This window comes from Dama dama, chromosome 19, assembly GCF_033118175.1.
Source record: "Dama dama isolate Ldn47 chromosome 19, ASM3311817v1, whole genome shotgun sequence".
Lineage (NCBI taxonomy): Eukaryota > Metazoa > Chordata > Mammalia > Artiodactyla > Cervidae > Dama > Dama dama.
Window position 1 is genome coordinate 28149911 of NC_083699.1, and position 22949 is coordinate 28172859.

At 35.8% G+C, this 22949-nt stretch overlaps 1 protein-coding gene and 1 non-coding gene across 12 annotated transcripts in view; one reads left to right on the top strand and one right to left on the bottom strand.

Annotated features, from left to right (window-relative positions):
* The window catches only part of NAALADL2 (N-acetylated alpha-linked acidic dipeptidase like 2), a 1498179-nt gene that overhangs the window by 1045676 nt on the left and 429554 nt on the right, over window positions 1-22949 (top strand). For all 11 annotated transcript variants that reach the window (XM_061168361.1, XM_061168362.1, XM_061168363.1 and 8 more), the window contains 2 exons: window positions 17637-17729; window positions 21689-21894. In XM_061168361.1, the coding sequence (XP_061024344.1) occupies window positions 17637-17729; window positions 21689-21894 (299 nt within the window). The remainder of the gene's footprint in view (window positions 1-17636; window positions 17730-21688; window positions 21895-22949) is intronic.
* Window positions 15023-15129, bottom strand: LOC133074362 (U6 spliceosomal RNA). The gene has a single exon (XR_009697195.1). It is a non-coding gene; the product is annotated as a U6 spliceosomal RNA (small nuclear RNA).

The following is a 22949-nucleotide window of genomic DNA, read 5'->3' on the forward strand; positions in this document are numbered from 1 at the left end:
ACTCTTTAAAGAATTCAGTGAGCTAGACTGCTGTAGGAAAGACTGATAGATCTTGTGACAGATGCAAGCTAGATGTTAGGAATCACTAAACTATACTGGTGATACCCCAATTTTATGCCTCTTCAAGCTGCCAGTTGCACAGTGAACCTAGGAGTCTGAGCAGGAAGCTGACAACAGAGTAATCTACAGAACTAAAGATCAGCCTTGATGAGCTGCCAGTCTGAAGTCCTCAGACAAAAGGAAGAAAAAGCTTCAGAAATCACTTTGAAGGTCTGTTCATCAAGGGTCTTAAACAGAGTGAACATAGGTGGGAAACCTATTGTCCAAAGTCCACAGAAAGTACAGTCATTTCTCTGTTTCCCAGGGAGTACAGGTTGGGTTTACAGAGGGTGACACAGATCTGTCATTTAGCAGAACTTATCGAGTTTCCAGCTTTCCATCCTGACAGCTTTGATTTTGGGAAATGATTTAGCTTGGATCCAGTCTAGAGTTTTGTTTGGTTGTTTGCCGGGAAGACTTAAAGACAAGCTGAGATATACACTTTTAAGCAAAATTCCTTTAACAAGTGTTTTCTAACTTTTAATGATTCCTCAGCAATTTTTAGAGGGTCTTGCATTCTTATCACATGTCACTTAAGTACATGTCACTCCTTCCAAATTATGGAAGTTCCAACTAAACTCTGAAGTTTATATATAAATCCATCAGAGCATACCCTACCTTTATATTTTGAAGATCATTTTTCATAATCCTTTTTTTCACAATGGGTGACCATTGTTATTTACTGTTCTGGAAACTGCCAGAGATTTCTGAATGCCTTTCTGGGTCTATATCCTGCCATTCCCTTCATGTGTCTATAGTTTTTCACCATTATTTTATTCAGTATTATCCACATATGTCTTGCAAGTTGTAAAGCCACAAATTCCTCTAAAACTCCATGTAAGTGCCACCTCCTCTATGCAGCGCCCTTTGGAATTCTACTCCGGTTGGAAGTACCCTGACTCTCTCTGCTATGCTTTGTATGTGTGAGTCGCTCAGTCGTGTCCGACTCTTTGCGACCCCATGGACTGTTGCCCACCAGGCTTCTTTGTCCGTGGGATTCTCCGGGCAAGAATACTGGAGTGGGTTGCTATTTCCTTCTCCAGGAAGTTATTAATGTATGCTATGTAGTATGGGAATATCATACTTTTCTGAGGAAGAGATAAGCAATGTGAATTTTTGTTAGAATGTATTGTTTCTGCTTTATTTCTATATTATTTCAATTCTTTCCGATTTCCTTTATAATCCAGTACATATTCAATGTCCCGTGAGACTGTAAAAACAGTGTGTACTATATAAATGTCAGGTGTAGAGTGTTATACATGTCTATTTAAACCAAGTATCTTAGGTCATTCAAATATTTTGCATCTTATTTTGAGCACTACAATCGCCCACAGTAAGTATCTATTTATTTTATCTTGTAGTTCTATTAATTTTTGATTTATATATTTTGTAGTCACTTCTTAGGTGTTTATAAATTCAAATATATCAAATATTCCAGGTTGGCTGAAATACTTATTAAATAAAGTTATCTTTATATCTAGAATGCAGGTCTTAAATTTGATTTGACCTGATACTAATTTAGCTACTTCTTTTAAATTTTTTTTTTCAGTCAGTGACTTTATGCTATATCATTTTTCACTTTCAACCTTTCTGTGTCTTTTTTTAGCATGCCGAAAAAAGCAAATAATTTGTATTTTATATGCAATCCAATCTTTTATCTGGAGCATCTAATCCATTATATTTAATGTTATTACTAACATATTTATGCTTATATTTTTCACCTTGATTTGGGTTTCTACTTTGTACCACATATTTTCCTTTTATTTTGTATCTCCTTTTGGTCTTATATTTTTCCATAATATTTTTTCCTCTACTCTTTTAGAAGTTATCAATACTTTTTGTATTCTTTTAGAGTTACCCTAGTATTATTCCTTCTTGGGTATCTCCTCTCCTGCTCTGCTCTATGGTACATCTCTTGGGAGGGAGTGGGAAGAGCTGTCCTTTAGGATTCCTACTTCATGGAGGAAGAGTCTCTTTTTTGGAAATACTTTCTTCTCTCCAGCTTGGAGAGGCCCAGGGGCTTTTCTTCTGACCTTTGTAGCCCACAAAGCTATCAAAACTAAAAAGTTCTCCAGGTTTAATACATTTCCCTCAGCTTGATTACTTTACTTATCTGGGTTCCCATCACAACCTATATTTTCATCTAGTAATTCCTTACTTTCTTGCTAGAACTTAGATGCCATTAACAAGATTTGTTACATATTTTATTCAGCATTTTAAATTATTTTTAATGGGAGAGCTGGTCTGAACATCTGAGCCCACCATGTTACTAGAAAAGGCACCCTACTCTCATTTCTTTCCTGGCAACACAAATGAATGACTCAGTGAAAATACCCAAGTTGCTCAACATATAAATCAGGCTGTCATCAGGAAATCAATGATGCACTAAACTGTGCAATCCAGGGAAATTTAGTTAGGGGCCTATGGAGAATGAAAATGGAAACAGAAAAGGGATGACTAGTTATTATTCCTTCTAAACCTAAAGTGAAGAAGTGAAGAAAAAGCAAGAGACTTCCAGAAAAACATCTACTTCTGCTTTACAGACAATGCCAAAACCCTTAACTGTGGGGATCACAACAAACTGTGGAAAATTCTTCAAGAGATGGGAATACCAGACCATTTATCTGCCTCCTGAGAAATCTGTATGCAGGTCAAGAAGCAATAGTTAGAACCGGACATGGAGCAATGACTGGTTCTAAATTGGGAAAGGAGTATGTCAAGTCTATATACCCTTTTTATTTAAATTCTATGCAGAGTACGTCATGAGAAACACTGGGCTAGATGAGCACAAGCTGGAATCAAGATTGCCAGGAGAAATATCAATAACTTCAGATATGCAGATGACACCACCCTTATGGCAGAATGGCAGAAAGTGAAGAGAAACTAAAGAGTCTCTTGATGAAAGTGAAAGAGGAGAATGAAAAAGCTGGCTTAAAACTCAACATTCAAAAGCAAAGATTATAGCATCTGGTCCCATCACTTCAAAGGCAAATAGTTGGGGAAACAATGGAAGCACTGACAGACTTTATTTTCTTGGGCTCCAAAATCACTTCAGATGGTGACTGCAGCCATGAAATTATAAGATGTTTGCTCCTTGAAAGAAAACCTATGACAAACCTAGACAGCATATTAAGAAGCAGAGACATTGCTTTGCTGACAAAGGTCCATCTAGTCAAAGTTATGTTTTTTCCTGTAGTCATGTATGGATGTAAGGGTTGGACCATAATGAAAGTTGAAAGCCAAAGAATTGATGCTTTTGAACTGTGGTGTTGGAGAAGACTCTTGAGAGTCCCTTGGACTGCAAGGAGTTCCAGCCAGTCCATCCTAAAGGAAATCAGTCCTGAATATTCATTGGAAGGACAGATGCTGAAGCTGAAGCTCCAATACTTTGGCCACCTGATGCAAAGAACTGACTCATTGGAAAAGACCCTGATGCTGCAAAAGATTGAAGGCAGGAGGAGAGGGGGATGACAGAGAATGAGATGGTTTGATGGTATCACTGACTCGATGGACATGAGTTTGAGCAAGCTCCTGTAGTTGGTGATGGACTTGGAAGACTGGCATGCTGCAGTCCATGGGGTCGCAAAGAGTCAGACATGGCTGAGCGATTGAACTGAAATGAAACCTGAAGTGGCAAAAAAAGAAAGTAGTTACAGGAACTGGCAAGTATTTTAGCTTCAGGAGAGGCTGGCCTGTTGAAGCTGTGGATTTCAGCTATGGAATACAGTTACTGCCAGCAAGTGACCAGTCAGAAAGGTGATGGAAAATAATCTTTCTCTCTCACTTGATGTTTTCCATTTGCTAAAATCAGCTTGGAGCCAAGTGTAAAGTAGTCAGGTAGATGTACTCTACAGAGGTTAGCTTCCTGGGTCAGAGAGCTGGTTAAAGAATGAACACAGATCCGGAAGGACAAATAGAAAATATGCAGCATGGAGTATTACAGATGACTAGCCTGCTGACTAATATGATGATTTGTGATATGTAGACTGTTCAGGCTGAAATATGTATAAAAATATGTTAGTTTTCACTCTTAGATACAAAGAAGGTGAAAGCTATTTTTTCCTGGTGTTTCAGTTCAGTTCAGTTGCTCAGTTGTGTCTGACTCTTTGCAACCCCATGGACTGCAGCCTGCTAGGCCTCCCTGTCTATCACCAACTACCGGAGTTTACCCAAACTCATGTCCATTGAGTCAGTGATGCCATCCAGCCATCTCATCCTCTGTCGTCAACTTCTCCTCCTGCCTTCAATCTTTCCCAGCATCAGGGTCTTTTCCAATGTCAGCTATTCATATCAGGTGGCCACAGTATTGAAGTTTCAGCTTCAACATCAATCCTTTCAATGAACACTCAGGACTGATCTTTAGAATGGGCTGGTTGGATCTCCTTGCAGTCCAAGGGACGCTCAAGAGTCTTCTCCAACACCACAGTTCAAAAGCTCAGCTTTCTTTATAGTCCAACTCTCACATCCATACATGACCACTGGAAAAACCATAGCCTTGGCTAGATGGACATTTCTTGGCAAAGTAATGTCTCTGCTTTTTAATATGCTGCCTAGGTTGGTCATAACTTTCCTTCCAAGGAGTAAGTGCCTTTTAATTTCATGGCTGCAGTCACCGTCTGCAGTGATCTTGGAGCCCCAAAAAATAAACTCTGCCACTGTTTCCACTGTTTCCCCATCTATTTGCCATGATGTGATGGGATTGGATGACATGATCTTTGTTTTCTGAATGTTGAGCTTTAAGCCAACTATTTCACTCTCCTCTTTCACTTTCATCAAGAGGCTGTTTAGTTCTTCACTTTCTGCCATTAGGGTGGTGTCATCTGTGTATCTGAGGTTGTTGATATTTATCCTGGCAGTCTTGATTCCAGCTTGTGCTTCATCCAGCCCAGTGTTTCTCATGATGTACTCTGAATACAAGTTAAATAAGCAGGGTGACAATACACAGCCTTGACATACTCCTTTTCCTATTTGGAACCAGTCTGTTGTTCCATGTCCAGTTCTAACTGTTGCTTCCTGACCTGCATACAGGTTTCTCAAGAGGTTCCTGGTGTTTATATTCTTCAAAATATTTTCCAGTTTAGATACTTTTGCTAGTTAAAATAATAATATTTAATTAAACTTTATTTTTTTTCCAAGTGCTTGCAAGCTCACAAGAGTAGGGACATGGGTTAGCTACTATTGCCTAAAAGTTTGTGGTAAAAGAGACCAAGCAAATAGTTTCTGTTTAATATGTTTGCTAGTCTCGCTTTTTCAGAACCAAATTTTTATAGTACTTCCAAAACATATTTTGGAAGTATTCATGCATATTTTTTTCTTTTCAAATGTGATCTCTGTTATTACAATATGGTTACTATTTACTGAGTCAGAAAATAGATAAGCAAAAATATGCAAACAAATTATATTTTTTGTTAGTCATTTTAGGCTTGCATAATAAGATACAACAGACTGAATGTATTAGACAACAGACACTTATTTTCTCACAGTTCTGGAGCTGGGAATTCCCAACTTAAAGTGCCAGAGAATTAGGATTCTGGTCAGAGTTCTCTTCCTGGTTTATAGAGGACTTCCTTCCTCTGAGTCCTCACATGGCCTTTCCTCTGTGTACACACACAGAAAGTAACAGATCTCTTATGTCTCTCCCTTTTCCTTTAAAACCCCCAATCCAATCAGATTAGGGTACCATTCTTAGGATCTCTCTTAACTTCAATTTTCTCTTTAAATGTTCTGTTTCCTTCCTTTCCAATGCAGCCAGATTTGAGTTGAGGGCTTCAACATATGAATTTTAAGGGACACAATTTAATCTAGAACACATTCCTAATACCCAATAATTATAACTATCAATACCTTGCTATACATTCATCTAGATTTATATATAAATATGTTATATAACCAAATGAGATCATACCTCACACTATGGAATTTATTTTGAAAATTAAGTATCTCTACTTCATCATGATAGGAAATTTAATCTTTCTTAATGTACAGACTATACTAAGTTTTACTAATCACCTTAGTCTTTGCATAGTGGGTTTATTCAAACCAATATCCAGTCTAGACCTAAAAATCATATTTCTTCTAATGCAGTATGATCCTCCTTTTCTTCTTTTTACACTCACTTGTCTGTGAGACCAAGTCACTTGTTCTGCATGAGTCTTATCACCTTGATTGTGGGATGCTTCTTTGTGATTTGTATTCAACTAATTCTAATTCCTATAAATGTGAAATTAATTCTTAGGGTTTATAATAGAACACTCAGTGTGTTTAGAAAAAAAAAAAAGTACATTTTCTTAAGGCTGATGCTTTTGTCAGTATCCAGGACACGGTAAGGCAGGTCCCATTGATTCATGTGAGGTGAGCCACGAGGGACGGAGCTGGGTCCTAAGACTGGAATTACCCCTTTGCATAAGCCTGCACTTACTGACGGATCTATTGAAATTCAATTCCTGAGAAAATTTCAATATGGCAGGAAGAACATGGTGTTTAGGACAGGTCCAATTATCGGTTTGTATACATTAGTGTGGATATTCTAGTTACTTGCTGCCAATCCTTTCTGATTTATCAGTGTACGCTATATCAATTGATAAACATTTAAAATAAGACTTTTCGTCTAGAACATATAATATCCAGTCTCTAGTGTCAGTTCAAAAATACCCTTGACAACAGGAAAATCCCATGTAAAAAAAGGGAACACCCACCATGGGTATGGTATATTTTATGACGGTATATAATCCAGAAGCATTTTATACTCAGTCAGGGAAACAGTTGGTATTTAGGAAGAATTTTAGAAGATTACAAAGTCTCAGTCATCAAAACTGTGATTCTAGAGAAGATTCCATTTCTTGGGACGCAAGAAAATTGAAACAATAATTCAGAGCCCAACCCAAGAAATTCTAAGTTCAGGTAGCCAAGAGAGAGAGATGGGTACACAGAATGAGACAAATATTCAACTAAAATTAGGATCTCTAGGAAGAACTTTATCTTAGAAACAAACAAATGGTTAATCATTGCAGCTGGAAGTCAAAAGTTAGCAGCAATTGTTAGTGCTCAAATCTCTCTAAATGATGTTGGAATTTTTCCTAAATACCGGGTAAGCTTGCAGTGCAGGTGGAGATGAAGCTTTGTTAGCTATTGGGGAAGAAGATGACTGAGAATCAGTTCATAACAGCAACAAAAATGCAAGACAGAATTATCACTGGAATAACATTTCTGTAGCAGATAATTTTTCCTGCAACATGATTAAATTAAGGACTGGAGAGAGGCAGATGCTTTTATGTCTTTTAGCTTTGACATTCCTCACCCTATTTGAATACAAATGTTCTCTGAGTGGAACACATTTTTGTCATCTTGAAATCTTTTGAACTTCACATATCAAATGTAAAGCTGCCATCCAGCTATGGAATATGAAAGACAGAAAACATTTAGTAAACGTGAGCTGGAAATGTTATCTTAAAGTAGTAATGTATACACGTATATATATGCTCTAACTTTTCAAATAACGAACTGCATCTAAAGGTTCCCCAGGATTTTCTAATTTCAAAAGTATTTTTATTATTTTGAAATACATTCAAACTTATAGAAAAGTTGCAAGAATAGCACAAAGAAAGCTCTTTGTAGATGCATTTCTACATGCACTCCAAGGCCCCATTCAGTTTTTGTCATTGTCCCAATAGTGTCCTAAATATCAAATAGATCTAAACTAGACTCATGTCTTGAAGTTATCAAGTCTCAAATTTCCTTCAATCTGGAATAGTTTCTACTTTTTTTTTTTTCCGTTACTTTATCTCCTTTAAAGCTTAAGTGCCAGTTATCTTCAGAGTGTTCCCCAGCCTAGTTTTATCTGATGTTTCTTGTGAATAAGTTCAGATTCTGAATCATTGGCAGTAATGTTATGGAAGTGAGACTGTGTTTTTCTCATAGCTGATATTAATTTGTTCCATAACTGGTAAAGCTACCTTTAATCACTTGATTAAAGTGGTGCCCACTAGATCTCATCAAAGTTACTCTTTATTCTTTTTTTAGAGTAATCAATAAGCATTTGCAATCACGCAAACATCTTACCCCCACCATTTCTACCTTTATCTACTAGTTTCAATTTCATTGATGTTTCCTGCCCAACTAGTCATTGCCAAGATGCCAATGGTTACCTTCTAAGTCCGCATTCCTTCCACTTTTATCAGTTGGCATTCTCCTTTAAAGAAGAGCTCTCTTGGTACTTCCCTGATAGTCCACGGGTCAAGATTCCAACACCCCAACTGATAAAGGCAGGACTTCCTAATCCAAATTTTTTTAGGTTTTTTTTTTTTAATTTTGATATTGCATTTTATTTAATTCAAGGTATCCAAAATATTATCTCTCTATTGCCATCCGTATGCATGCTTAGTAATGAAATAATTTATTCTTTTTTTTATTCTAAGACCTCAAAGTCTGGTGTGCATTTTACATTTATAGCACAATTCAATTAAAACTACATAATTTTTTTTAAAAAGTTAGATTTTATGCTTTTAATGGATTGTATTTTATGGATAAATATCTTTCTGAACTAAGCCACTGGTCATTAGGTCAAACAATTTTAGCTTTTAAACATTTTCATTTAAATCTTACATTCAAAATAAATAAATCTTACATTCAGAAAACAACACAAATTATAAGTACATAGCCCAGTTACTTTTTATAGTTGAACCCACTCATGTAACTCATGTATCTAAATCACCTATGGGGTCTTCAGTCTTTTTTTGTCTATGTTTTGTTTACTTATCTTTATATGATCTTGCCTTTTCCATGTTTCCTAATTTTTTTTTTCATGGAAAAGCATTTTATTTTAAATATAGGAGTGTGTACACGTAAATCCCAAACATCCAATCTATCTCTCCCTCCACAATCCCCCCTGGTAACCATAAGCTCATTTTCTATTTCTGCTTTGTAAATAAGTTCACTCTATTATTATTATTAATTATTATTTAGATTCCACATATAAGAAATAGCATATATGTCTATCTCTGTCTGACTTACTTCACTTAGTATGATAATCTTCGGGTCTATCTAGCTACAAATGGCATTATTACATTCTTTTTAACTGCTGAATAATCCATTGTAAATATATACCACATCATCTTTATCCATTCATCTGTTAATGGACATCTAGGTTGCTTCCATGACTCAGATGTTGTAAATAGCTCTATAACAAACATTGGGGTGCATAGTATCCTTTTGAACCATGTATTTCTCCAGATTCATGCCCAGGAAAGGGATTGCAAGATCATGTGGTGGTCTATTTTTAGTTTCTTAAAAGATCTTCCATACCAATTTCTCCATTGGTTGTACCAAGTGTAGGAAGTTTCCCTTCTCTCCATACCCTCTCTAGCATTTATTGCTCACAGATTTTTTGACGATGGCTTTTCTGACTGGTGTGAAGTGATATTTCATTGTAGTTTCAATTTGCATTTTTAAATAATTAGTGATGTTGAAAATTTTTTCCTGTGCCTCTTGGCCATCTGTTTGTCTTCTTTGGAGAGATGTCTCTTCCTAACCCAGTTTATGCTTCATTTATTAATCTCTTTTTCTAAACATGCCCATAAATGCTAAGTTAAGTCATCATGTATATCTCTTTGTATTGTGTTCTTTTCATTTATAGTGCATCTATGTTTCTACATAGTATTTTACATTTTAACAGTTTCACATTTTATTGCAATTTTCTAAGTAATTTCCCTGTTTAGGAAATCTATGTTGTTGTCTGTAATTGCTATTAAAATTATACTGCAAAGAGTTCAATTATCCTTGTAGGATAAATTCCAAAGCACAAGATTGCCAATGTTATTGCTATGAAGAGTAGTATTGCTTTACCAATGGGTATTTAAATTAGCAATGCCAACAGCAGTAGATGTGCTATGAATATGAAAGTTTATCTAAGATTTTACTGATATTTATCATTAAAATGGAGAGTGTGATCATAGTACTGATTTTAGTGAAGGAAAACAGGCTATGTGAACATTTGCTTTTAGACATGGGTATGGTCTATTATGAAACAATATTATTAGGATCGACATCATATGTTGGGTTGTACCTAAGTAAATGAAAGGCAGTGTTTTGCTATGTTGCATGCTATTATTTGGACCTGATCTTGGGCCTGTGACTCATAAGGAAGTCCTTTTTCTCAGCTGGAAAGAACCGATGTAATCTTAGCATCCTTGTAAAAGAAATTGTCTTTACTTTCTCAGACCTCTATGTTTCTTTTAAATAAGTTACACTTCAGGATGTAGAAGAGGGCAGGTAAAATCATTTGAAATCTGTCCATGCAAGTGTCTAGGAACTCTGTATGAAATATAAGAAAAAATGTTTTTGAAAGCATCTATCAAAAAAAAAAGTAAAATGTCCAGAAGGAAACACAAAGACAGAATGAAAAATCAGAGAAATAAACAGAAAAATTGACCGTATAATTTCCAGGTGTTAGGAAAGGTTATGGGTCCCAGTGAATTAGGTAAATTAGAGTGGGAACATAGAACTCACATGGGGACAAGGACATGGTTATGGAGCTATAGGGAGCAAAGAGTTGTAACTAACATCTGTGTAAAACCAGGACCAGGGAGTTGACGTGGGAAAACTGGAAAGGAATCCTCCTACTGATGAAGAAAAGCTTTCTTCTGCTTGAGCTCTGGATAAAAAATAAAAATAAAAATTTAAATGACTTTAGAAATAAAAAATCCTGGCTTATAATTTTTACTAATATTGTAATATAGAAACACCAAGCCAAAATATTAACATAAAAATTGTATCCAAGCCAGAGATGCCCCCTGGGATGCCTGGTAAAAACAAAGGCAATGCTGGGAAAATATGTAGTGGAGAAATACTAAGCAAAAGAAATATGGAATAATTGTATTAATGTGGGGGGAAGCTTTAGGGTATAATTGGGATAGAAATGATGTAAAGAATAATTGTTATTTGAGACCCAATGGACTATAGAATCCATGGAATTCTCCAGGCCAGAATACTGGAGTGGGTAGCTGTTTGCTTCTCCATGGGATCTTCTCAACCCAGGAATTGGCGGATTCTTTACCAGCTGAGCTACTAGGGAAGCCCTATACATACAAACACAGTGATACCTTCTCCAAGGGATCTTCCCAATTCAGGGATCGAATATAGGTCTCCCACATTGCAGGCTGATTCTTTACCAGCTAAGCCACCAGGGAAGCCCAAGAATACTGGAGTGGGTAGCCTATTGCTTCACCGGCAGATCTTCCCAACCCAGGAATAGAACCAGGGTCTCCTGCATTGCATGCAGATTCTTTACCAGCTGAGTTACCAGCTGAGTTACCAGCCCATTCTAAATAATCTATATAGAAATCAGGGAATAGTGGCAATTCCAAGCTTGCATACATGTAACTAGTCAAACAATATAAGAATGTCCAGATAAACTGATAAATTAACATCGTATGGGAAACTATAAAATGTCTCAATAATTGACAGAGAAAGTATGTAAAACAGTGAAATTAGAGCTACACAGTTTTCAAGCTTGATTTACTGGACCTATGAATGAAATGCTGTAACCATGTAATAGGGAATGCACATTCTTTATATGGAACATTTATAAAAATGTTTAGTCTCTATTTATCATTTATAATAACCTGCCAGTGTCATAAAATAAATCTCACATAAAATCAAATTATCAGCATATAGACCTTGCTTTCATTTCATTAAGTAAATTAAGCTAGACATTAGTATTAAAGCAGTAACCCATACCATGTATTTGAATATTTTTAAAATTCTTTGGACTAATACATTTATTATAGAAATAATTATCATAGAAGTTTAAAAATGTTAGAATTTGTGAGATAATAACACCATATATCAAAATTAATGTACTTCAGCTACATAGAAAATCTATAGCCTTAAAGACGTGTAACAATTGAAAAGAATTGAGCTAAACATCTTAAGAATTTAAGTTAAACACACACACACACACAGAATACATTAGGGAAAACTTAAAACAGACACTAATAAGCATAGAATATAATATTGTAGCAAGAAATAAAGAAAAATGATTGAGTATTCATAAACCCTAAAACTGTTTTCTTGAAATTCTAATAAATTAACTAAACTCTAGTAAACTTGATGAAAAGATTTAAAAAAATAGGCTAAGTAAATTGATGTCAGAAATAGAAGAGGAAACAAAGTCATAGATAAATGAATGATATTTTGAAGAACAAGAATAAAATGAACAATTAGATACATTTAAAAGAAATAAACATAAGAATCAATTTGCTTATATTGATTAATAATAATAATTTGAAAATATTAAATGAAATAAAATGAAAATATACAATGAGTGAAAATGTACTTCTCCCTGCAACACACACAGAAAATACCAGTACCAAATAGTTTTATATAGTAAAACTACCTCTCCTTTGTAAAATGGTTAATTTGTGCTGAATAACTCTTACAGAATCAATGAAAAGATCCCTAAATATTTGTGAGATTTATAATCTACATATCAAAATCAGACAGGAAAAAATAGAGAAGTAAAATTATTATTGTCCCTTACATATGCATATATTCTAAAAGTATTAATAACCAAACACACACAAAAAATATCATGACCAAGAAGGGCTTAATCCAGGAATATGAGCATTTTTTTTTAACGTTGTAATGTGAAAAGACTTGCAGTTATCTCAAAAGATGATTCAATATCTGTTTATGCTAAAACCTCTTAGCAAAGGAAGATATAAAAGTGATCTTACTTTTAAAGGGAATTTCCTTGTATATTTCTGAGATTAATCTTTTGTCTGTTGCTTCGTTTGTTATTATTTTCTCCCAATCTGAGGGCTCTCTTTTCACCTTGCTTATAGTTTCCTTTGTTGTGCAAAAGCTTTTAAGTTTGATTAGGTCCCATTTGTTTATTTTTGCTTTTATTTCCAAAATTCTGGGAGGTGGGTCACAGAGGATCCTGCTGTGATTTATGTCAGAGAGTGTTTTGCCTATGTTTTCCTCTAGGAGTTTTACAGTTTCTGGTCTTACATTAGCTGATTCATGTCAATGTATGACAAAAACCACTACAATATTGTAAAGTAATTAGCCTCCAACTAATAAAAAATAAATAAATAAATAAAGGGAATTTCCCAGAAAGCTATAGCAAATAACTTAAAAAGTACAGTTATAGAAACATTTGTAGTGAAGAAGACAAGACAAGGACCAAAGAATGCCGCTTTTACTACCACCATCCCACAGTGCACTGGCAGTCCTAGAAAAAATGTTGAGAACAGTAGATAAGTTATAAAGATTTAAAGGGAAAAAACAAAATTATTTTTGGTATGTATCTCAGTGAAATTAACAAAAATGAAAACAGATGAACTATTAAAACCTATAGAAGATTAACAAGAGGGCATTTTATAAGACTAACATATGCAGTTAAATAGCATGCTTATACATTGTAAAATAATTTTAAACACTATATTTTGTTACTATAGCAGGAAAAACTTAACTTAATAATCATGCAAATCTTTTATAAATAAAAATATAAAACTTTTTAAAGGAAATAAAATCAACTGAAATAAATTGAGAAGTATACCATAATAGATAAAATATATAATTTTCTCAAATGGGTTCGCTAATTTAATATAATCCTAATGAAATCCTGAAATGTCTTTTCATGGCACATGGCAAACTAATGTAAAAGTTTTCATAAAAATAGGCTTGGAAATTTCCCCCAAATTGACTAGTTAAATTAGATGATGATGGTGGTGATGGTAGTGGTGGTAGTGGACCCAGTATTTCAGTCATGACAAATTTCTGCTGATTAAAACAGTATGGCCCTGTTAAAATGAGTTATATTAGCAAGGATAAAAACAAATCCATGTATAAATTAGAACTCAATATTAACATTAATGAAACTGCTTTACTAATGTTTCGTGGAAAAACAAAAAACGATCCAGTGAGAACTAGTGTGTGAGTGAGCGAATGAGTGAGTGAGTGTGTGTGTGTGTGTCACTGGGTCATGTCCTCTTTGCAACCGATGGACTGTAGCTGCCAGGCTCCTCTGTGCATAGAATTCTCCAGGCAGGAATACTGGGATGGGTTCCCACTACGTCTCCAAAGGATCTTCCAGACCCTTCCCAGACTCCAGGTCTCCTGCATTGCAGGCAGGTCTTTAAGGTCTGAGCCACAGGGAAGAATTAGTATGTTTGTGTGTCAACGATATTATAAATTGTAAGTCACTATATCATAAGGTAATATTTCAAGCAGTTTGCAGTACATTTGTACATACTGTCAGGTTTTCTTACTGCTGAACTTGAAAAAAGTTAATATTGAATCTTAGAAAACCAGAGATGATTCTTCAGCTGTATCTAACCCAAAAATAAAATAAAAATATTAAAAACAACAACTATAAGGTCATGACTCCCTCATCTAAAGTTCATTTATCTGAACTGTTTGGAACGAAACTAGAACAGGGAATTAAATGTTAAAAACAAACATATGATTCCAACTCTATCATGTTTTGGAAAAGGCAAAACTGTAGAGACATTTAAAAGATCAGTTGTTGCCAGGAGCTTAAGAGGAAGGGAGAGAGTGAAAAATAAACAGGTACAGCACAGAAAAATTTTAGGGCAATAAAATTATTTTGTATGATATTATAATGGTGCATACCTGTCATTCTGCTTATGTCAAAACCCATAGAATGCACAGTACAACAAGTAAAACAGTGTGATTTATGGAATTTATGGACTTATTAATATTGTCTCATTAATGGTAACAGGTATTGATTATGCTAATGAAAGATGTTCCTGATGGATCACAGTCCATAGAGTCACAAAGAACTGGATGCAACTGAGCATGCATGCATGCAATGCAAGATGCCAGATAGAGGCAGGAGAGAAAGGATATTTGGGAATCCTGTATTTTCTGCTCTGTTTGTCTGTATTTTTTTTTTTTTTTTTTTAATATGAAACGCTTCACGAATTTGCGTGTCATCCTTGCGCAGGGGCCATGCTAATCTTCTCTGTATCGTTCCAATTTTAGTATATGTGCTGCCGAAGCGAGCACTGTCTGTATTTTTTTTTTTTTTTCGTTTATTTTTATTAGTTGGAGGCTAATTACTTTACAATATTGTAGTGGTTTTTGCCATACATTGACATGAATCAGCCATGGATTTACATGTGTTCCCCTTCCTGAACCCCCTCCCACCTCCCTCCCCATCCCATCCCTCTGGGTCATCCCAGTGCACCAGCCCCGAGCACTTGTCTCATGCATCCAGTCTGTATTTTTGAAACTGCTCTATAAAAACAAAGTATACCGATTTTAAAAAGTAAACAAAAACGTGTAGCTCCTTAATTAGAGCCACGATGCTCAGTTCTAAGCAGATTTCCTTTTATCGTATATAAGACACTCAGGTATTCTCTTCAAGTCTCTTTACTCTTGTTTTAGTTATAATTTTTTTAGTGTAGTGATTTTCTATTTGAGCTGTTACTTTGGCACATTCAAAGTAGCTCAGTGGTAAAGAAATGCAGGAGACACAGGTTGGACCCCTGGATTGGGAAGATCCCCTGGAGGAAGAAATGGTAACCTGCTCCAGTATTTTGGGCTTCCCTAGTGGCTCAGATAAAGAATCTGAGATAAGGAATCTCAGAGAATCTCAGATAAAGAATCTTCCTGCAATGTGGAAGACCCAGGTTCAATCCCTGAGTCAGGAAGATCCCCTGGAGAAGGGGATGGCAGCCCACTCCAGTACTCTTGCCTGGACAATTCTATGGACAGAGGAGCCTGGTGGGCTACTGTCCATGGGGTGGCAGAGAGTCGGACACAACTGAGTGACTAACACTCTCACTTTCATACTACAAAGAAAGAAGCAACTTATTTGTCATAATAGTTTCATCTGGCAGTAAGAAGTTCAATTTGAAGGCTTGTCAGCAAAGTGTGTCTGTCTTGCAATTTTTCTTTTTTAAACTTAGTTGGGTCTGACTGTTTTACAACCCCATGCACTGTTGCCCTCTGGCTCCACTGTCCACAAGATTTTCCAGACAAGAATACTGGAGTGGAGGGCTTCCCTGGTGGCTCAGTGGTAAAGAATCTGACAGCCAATGCAGGAGACACAGGTTCAATACCTGGTCGGGGAAGATCCCACATGTTGCAGAGCAACTTAGCCCGTGTGCCAGAACTATTGAGCCTGGGCTTGGAGCCGAGGATCTGAAACTCTTGAAGCCTGAGCACCCTAGTGCCTATGCTTAGCAAGAGCAGAAGCTACTGCAGTGAGAAGTGCACCACAACTAGAGCCTAGCCCCCACTTGCTGCAACTAGAGAAAAGCCCAGACACCAATGAAGACCCAGTATAGCCAATAAATGAATAAATAAAATTATATAAATATATATAAAAAAGAACACTGGAGTGGGTTGCCATTTCCTCTTCCAGAAGATCTTCCATATCCAAAGATCAAACCCACGCTTCCTGCATTGGCAGGCAGATCCTTTACCCCTTACTGAGCGGTGAGAGAAACCCCTCCTTTGCATTAGCTGCTTTCTCATTGTCACCCCCACCCCAACACTTTTACTTGGCTGCCTTAGAATGTCTCCTAGGGAAACTACCTTTCTACCAGTACTTTCTTCCTCGCTACCGCCCCAGTCCTCAGACTTCCCAGGATCCATCAGATATAGGATTAACACTTGTGATCATCAAAGACCCTCAAAGATCCCTTCAGGACTGTGACTGTAGTCCTTTCTGATTGGTGTCTTTGCTTTGTTGTCAAATCTTTTACTATCAATCATGAATAGAAAAACTTAAAGAGATAGAGAAGTTGGCAGAGATTTAGAAGAGAGGTGAGAGACATATAAACAGAAGTACAGAACTCCAATATTTGAAAAATACTTGTAGCTTCAAAAATCTTTATTCTTTTAATTTGTGTAATGCTTTCCAGTTTTCAAAGTGACAGTGAATCAAAGAGAAAAGGTTAAATTATTTCCACATGCAATTTTGTTTTGAAGCTAGGCAAGTATTTAAAATTGTTTGGAAATATTTTTATCTGATTATTATTATTATTATTTTTTAAATGCCATTGCCCACATATCCTTGAGATCTTGTTCTGTGTGTTTTCCTGTTTAACCCCATGCAGTTTTTAATATGAAGTTTAAAATTGCCCTTTTGGGAGGGAGGTGGCTGTGAGGGTCAGGATGGGGAACACATGTACAGCCATGGCTGATTCATGTGAAAGTATGGCAAAAACCACCACAATTTTGTAAAGTAATTAGCCTCCAATTAAAATAAATTTAAAAAATAAATAATAAATAAAACAGCCCTTTTATGGCCCTACAGTTCTACAAAGCTAGTAATTGTATCTTAGTCATCATTGTATAATAAGCACCTAAAACTGTCTACACAAACTTTCCAATGCATATTCTCCAAAAAGTGTGGCATTTGTTACCTAGAAAAATTCAATTGTTTGGAATAATTTGATGATATTGTATAAATAAATTTGGATGCTTTAAGAAAAATTAAAACAGCAGAATTTAGAAAAATAAGTGTATTTTAGTTTTTTTTTTTTTTTTTTTTCTTTTTGCAGAGGAAAGAATTGTCAACATGAAAATTCAAACAGTCACAAAATTTAAAACAGTTACTAATGTTGTTGGATATTTAAAGGGTTTGACATTTCCAGGTAAGTAGACCCGAGTATTTATAATCTACATCTTACATAGTGTGTTAGTTGCTCAGTCGTGTCCAACTCTGCGACTCCATGGACTGTAGCCTGTCAAGCTCCTCTGTCCATGAAATTCTTCAGGCAAGAATACTGGAGTGGGTTACCATTTCTTTCTCCACGGGATTTTCCTGACCCAGGGGTTAAACCTGGGTCTCCTGCATTGACAGGCGAATTCTTTACTGTCTGAGCTCCAGGGAATCCTGTCTTACATATCACAAATGCTCTGTAACAATACCATAGTTAAGTGTCCTGCTTTAGAGGTAATTAAATTTATGCTACTTTAAGGGGTGGGTGATATATAAAAGCAAGAAACAGGTCTTTATTCTATTTCATACCAAATCTCTTCAAAGATAAATCATACTAAAGAGAGTAAGAGGGGAAACAAAACAGAAAAACAAAACAAAACAAACAAAAAAAAACAGCGTTTAGATTTGTTAAACTGGCATGTACCTTTTTTTTTTTTTTCCCCATTTATTTTTATTAGTTGGAGGCTAATTACTTTACAATATTTTAGTGGTTTTTGTCATACATTGACATGAATCAGCCATGGACTTACATGTATTCCCCATCCAGATTCCCCCTCCCACCTCCCTCTCCACCAGATCCCTCTGGGTCTTCCCACTGCACCAGGCCCGAGCACTTGTCTCGTGCATCCAGCCTGGGCTGGTGATCTCTTTTACCCTAGATAATATACATGTTTCGATGCTGATCTCTCGAAACATCCCACCCTCGCCTTCTCCCACAGAGTCCAAGATTCTGTTCTGTACATCTGTGTCTCTTTTTCTGTTTTGCATATAGGGTTATCGTTACCATCTTTCTAAATGGCATGTACCTTTCAGTGAAAGTTACAGAAGTCATTGTTTTTCTTTTATTCACTATAATACCATTGAAGATTTTATTTTTATAAAGACCTTTTTTAAAAAAATGAAATATTTTAGTTTTATTGTTTTTTTTAAATGTTTTGGTTTCAAATATTTCAGTGTTAGTCTGTGTCCCATCCCTAATCCTTGGTTCACCATCAATTCTGCCTAATGTTTGTGTAGCTTTAGGTTTTGAAAATGCTTATGAAAAATTTCACCTGGCTAAATTTTATTTATTTTTTTTTCACCTGGCTAAATTTTAAGTAGTTTTATACCTTGTTATTGACTCTTATGAAACCTACAGATTATGCTGTATAGGCTAAAGTAATGAAACTAACTCACAAATACATTAATTATCTAATTAACATCAACACTTCTGAATACATTGTGAGACTGAATGACATCACTGTCTGTGGTGCCTGTTACATACAATATAGAGTGCAAGTCTTTCAGTACATTTGTGCCACTTCTGTTTATTTGGTAGGGTACTCAAGTTCTTTCTGGAGAATTATCCGTCTCCGTTATTTTAGTCAAACTGACCCCATAATTGCTAACTCAGGGAATTTTGAGATCAAGTTTTACATCCCTGCCAAGTTTCCTGCCAGCCACCTCTAAAAATTCACAGGCATCTTCTGTTTGATTTCCTTACAGTAGCAATGTTGAACAACCTCTGATTATAATATCTTTAAATGCAAGATATAAATGATTTTGGAGATTGTTGCTGTTGCATTTCAACCATTTCAGTAAATTTCCATCATAACAATCTCTAATTGAAGTATTAGAAATATTTATCATCATTGCTACATTTCTTAGTTATTTTTGAAGAAAATATTGTACTGAATTATATTAGATTTAGGATAGAAAAGCTTTCCTTATTGACACTCAATGTAGAAAAAAAACATCAACTTTTTTAAACTCAGTTTAATAGTATTCCTTAATGTATAATATGTTTCTCATTTTTATTTGTACTTTACACAAAAATATTGATCATTCACATGCTTTATTTAATGACTCTGAAAATGATAAATGGCATCAATTAGTATTTAGTTTTCTACATATGGTTTATCTAGAATGCAGGCTTCCCTGGCAGCTCAGATGGTAAAGAATCTGCATGCAATACAGGAGACCTGGGTTCTCTTCCTGGGTTGGGAAGGTCCCCTGGAAAAGATAATGGCAACCCACTCCAGTATTCTGGACTGGATGATTCCATGGACAGAGGAGCCTGGCGGGATGCAGTCAATGGGGTTGTAAATGGTCAGATGCAGCTGAGCAACTAACATTCACCACTTATCTAGAACACAGACAATTCCAAACAGAATTTTTATACATATCTGAGAGATGAGTGAATCAATTCAACATTGCAGGCAAACTATATGTGTGTGTCAGTCATTCAGCAGTGTCCAACTTTTTGAGACCTTATGTACTGTAGCCCACCAGCCTCCTCTGTCCATAGGGTTCTCCAGTCAAGAATACTGGAGTGAGTTGCCATTCCCTTCTCCAAGGCATCTTCCTGACCCAGGGACTGAACCCAGGTCTCCTGCATTACAGGCAGATTCTTTACTGTCTGAGCAGTCATACTATATATACCATTAATTAAATTTTAACACACGTTGATGGATTAAATTCATTGTTGGTTCCAGTGTCAGTGAGGAAAACTAAAATTGCTTCACTCAGTAATGTTTCCTGTAAAGTAGCTTTTTGATGCCATGAAGCCAAGAGGTGATTTACTCATTCCACAAATGTGTAGTACTTACTTTGTGTCAGGCGCTATTGAAAGTGCTTTACTTATTTAAAACTCCAAACAACTGAATGGAAATAGAGACACAATTATAGAGAATAAATATGGATACCAAGAGGATATATCTATATCTATATCTAACAGATAATAAGAATCTACTGTATAGCACAGGATCTTTATTCTGTGCTCTGTGATAACCTAAATGGGATGGAAATCTAAGAAAGGGGATATATGTATACATATAATTGATTCACTTTATTGTATTGTAGAAACTAACACAACATTGTAAAGCAACCATATTCTAATAAAATTTCTGAAAATAAATAAAATTAAAAAGAAATGATGTAGGCACTATTTTATACCCATTTTATGGTTGAAGAAGTTGTCATGAGCACTTGAACAAGCTTGGCAAGGTCATACAACTAGTAAGTCAAATACCCTGGATTCCATCCCAAACAGGAAGTCCTTAAACTCTGCACACTTAACCATCATGCTATGGAACATCTACTCAGAAAATGACACTTAATGAAGAAAAACATTTTTGCACAAATTATAGGGCTACTTGCTCAAGTAAATTTAGATGTGTGCCAACAACATCCACAGACAACAAAATCAGCGGAAACTCTGGAGATGCATTTGTAGTCTACCTTATTACTGACAATAGTCAGTATGTTGTTCAGAACCCATCCATGTGTCACGGAGACCTTTCTAGTAATGTACCTAATCAATTTTGTATGATTCTATGAAATAAAATATGTGGAAAGAGAATAGTTGGATGACTTTTGATGATGTTTTTTTTTTCCATCAAGGAAAGGAGAGGGGTTAAAACTATAAGTTGGAATGACAGCTGATTCCCTAAATACTTGAATTATTGCAAAATTCCTACATAAGTACCACATTTTTAACATTTACAGTGACTGAATAATTGTTCCATCAAATGTAAGAATAGTTCATTTATATTTACTGAGCATATACACATTGTTTATAGGGCACTTCCCACTATGATTCTGGAAAAATGTTAGATAAGGTTTTCATTGTGGCATATTTGTGTACTTCATTAATTAATATGCATGTTGCAGAGGACAGTAATATGGATCTAAGCTTTGGATTCATAATTGAGTTCAGCAGCTGCCTCTGCTTTGATATACACAGATGTGTGAATCAAGACAGTGGGTGAAAAATGTTAAAGTAGTCCTAATTATTAGAATAATTTTGCATAATTGTTGCTTGGTTGTGCAATAGGATTATGTAAATGTCATTAAATTTATTGTTAAGGCTTATATTATGTTTCAGTGGCTCTTGTTTCCTTCCATTTCCAGACCGTTATGTCATAGTTGGCAGCCATCATCACACGGCTCACAGTTATAATAGACAAGAATGGGCCAGCAGCACGGCCATCATCACAACTTTTATCCGGGCCTTGATGTTACGAGTTAAGAGAGGGTGGAGACCAGACCGTACTATCGTTTTCTGCTCATGGGGAGGAACAGCTTTTGGAAATATTGGCTCCTATGAATGGGGAGAGGTAAATGTACATTAATTATTGTGTCTTGCTCTCATAATTGCACTGTCATGCTCTCTATCTCTCGCTCTCTTGCTCTCTGGACTAGAGTAGACAAAGTCAAACTGATGAAGCCATTAACAGGAATGTGCATCTCAACCAGAGTGTGCTGTATGCTCACTTGCTGAGATCACCTCTTAGAATGCTAAGGAGTTAGATTTAGACCACAGTGAATTGTGTGTGGTCTGCAGATATCTTTTTCTTGTTGCTACCAGACCTACGGACTCTTATATATCTGCATTGGGGTTTACCTGGTTATTATGTCAATCCTTAGATTGACAGGCACTGGACAAGGAGTGATCAAGTGATACATACCACTACCTTTTTTTTTATAAACCTTCTAGCAATTTTCTGAAGTTAGGAAACAATCTTATGTGCTGAATGTGTAGTAACTTGGCATTGTATCTTACCTAAACAATAGATAGATTGGACTCCAAACAGCAGTTTCCTTTTTTCTGCCTTGTTTTCTCCCTCCCATCAATCTTTCCTCCTATTCTTACATCCCTATCTCCCTGCTCCTTCTTTCCTACTTGCATCTCTACCTATCTACTTACCTGCCTACTTGCCTAACTACCTTAGGTAGCCTTTGTTTTGGAGAAGGAAATGGCAACCCACTCCAGTATTCTTGTCTGGAGAATCCCATGGACAGAGAGACCTGGCAGGCTATATAGTCCATAGGGTTGCAAGTCAGACACAACTCAGCGACTAAAGGACCACCCAGCCTTTGTTCAAATGAAATCTTGTGTGCAATGGATTACAGTTAGAATACAACTGGAATAAATTTTTAAATGCATCTGATATGTCTGTGTCTCACAAATACACTGTTTTTGATGGAATATAACAACTTTGGATTTATTCCACATTTACAGCAATAAACAGATCATAAAACTTTTAGATTTTCTATTTACTTTTATGATTTTATAAAAAGAATTTTAACAGAAATAAGGATTTAAAAAAACCTACGTAAGTTTAACTAGGAAAAATAAAAACATTTGATATTCTAGTTTGCTTACTACTTT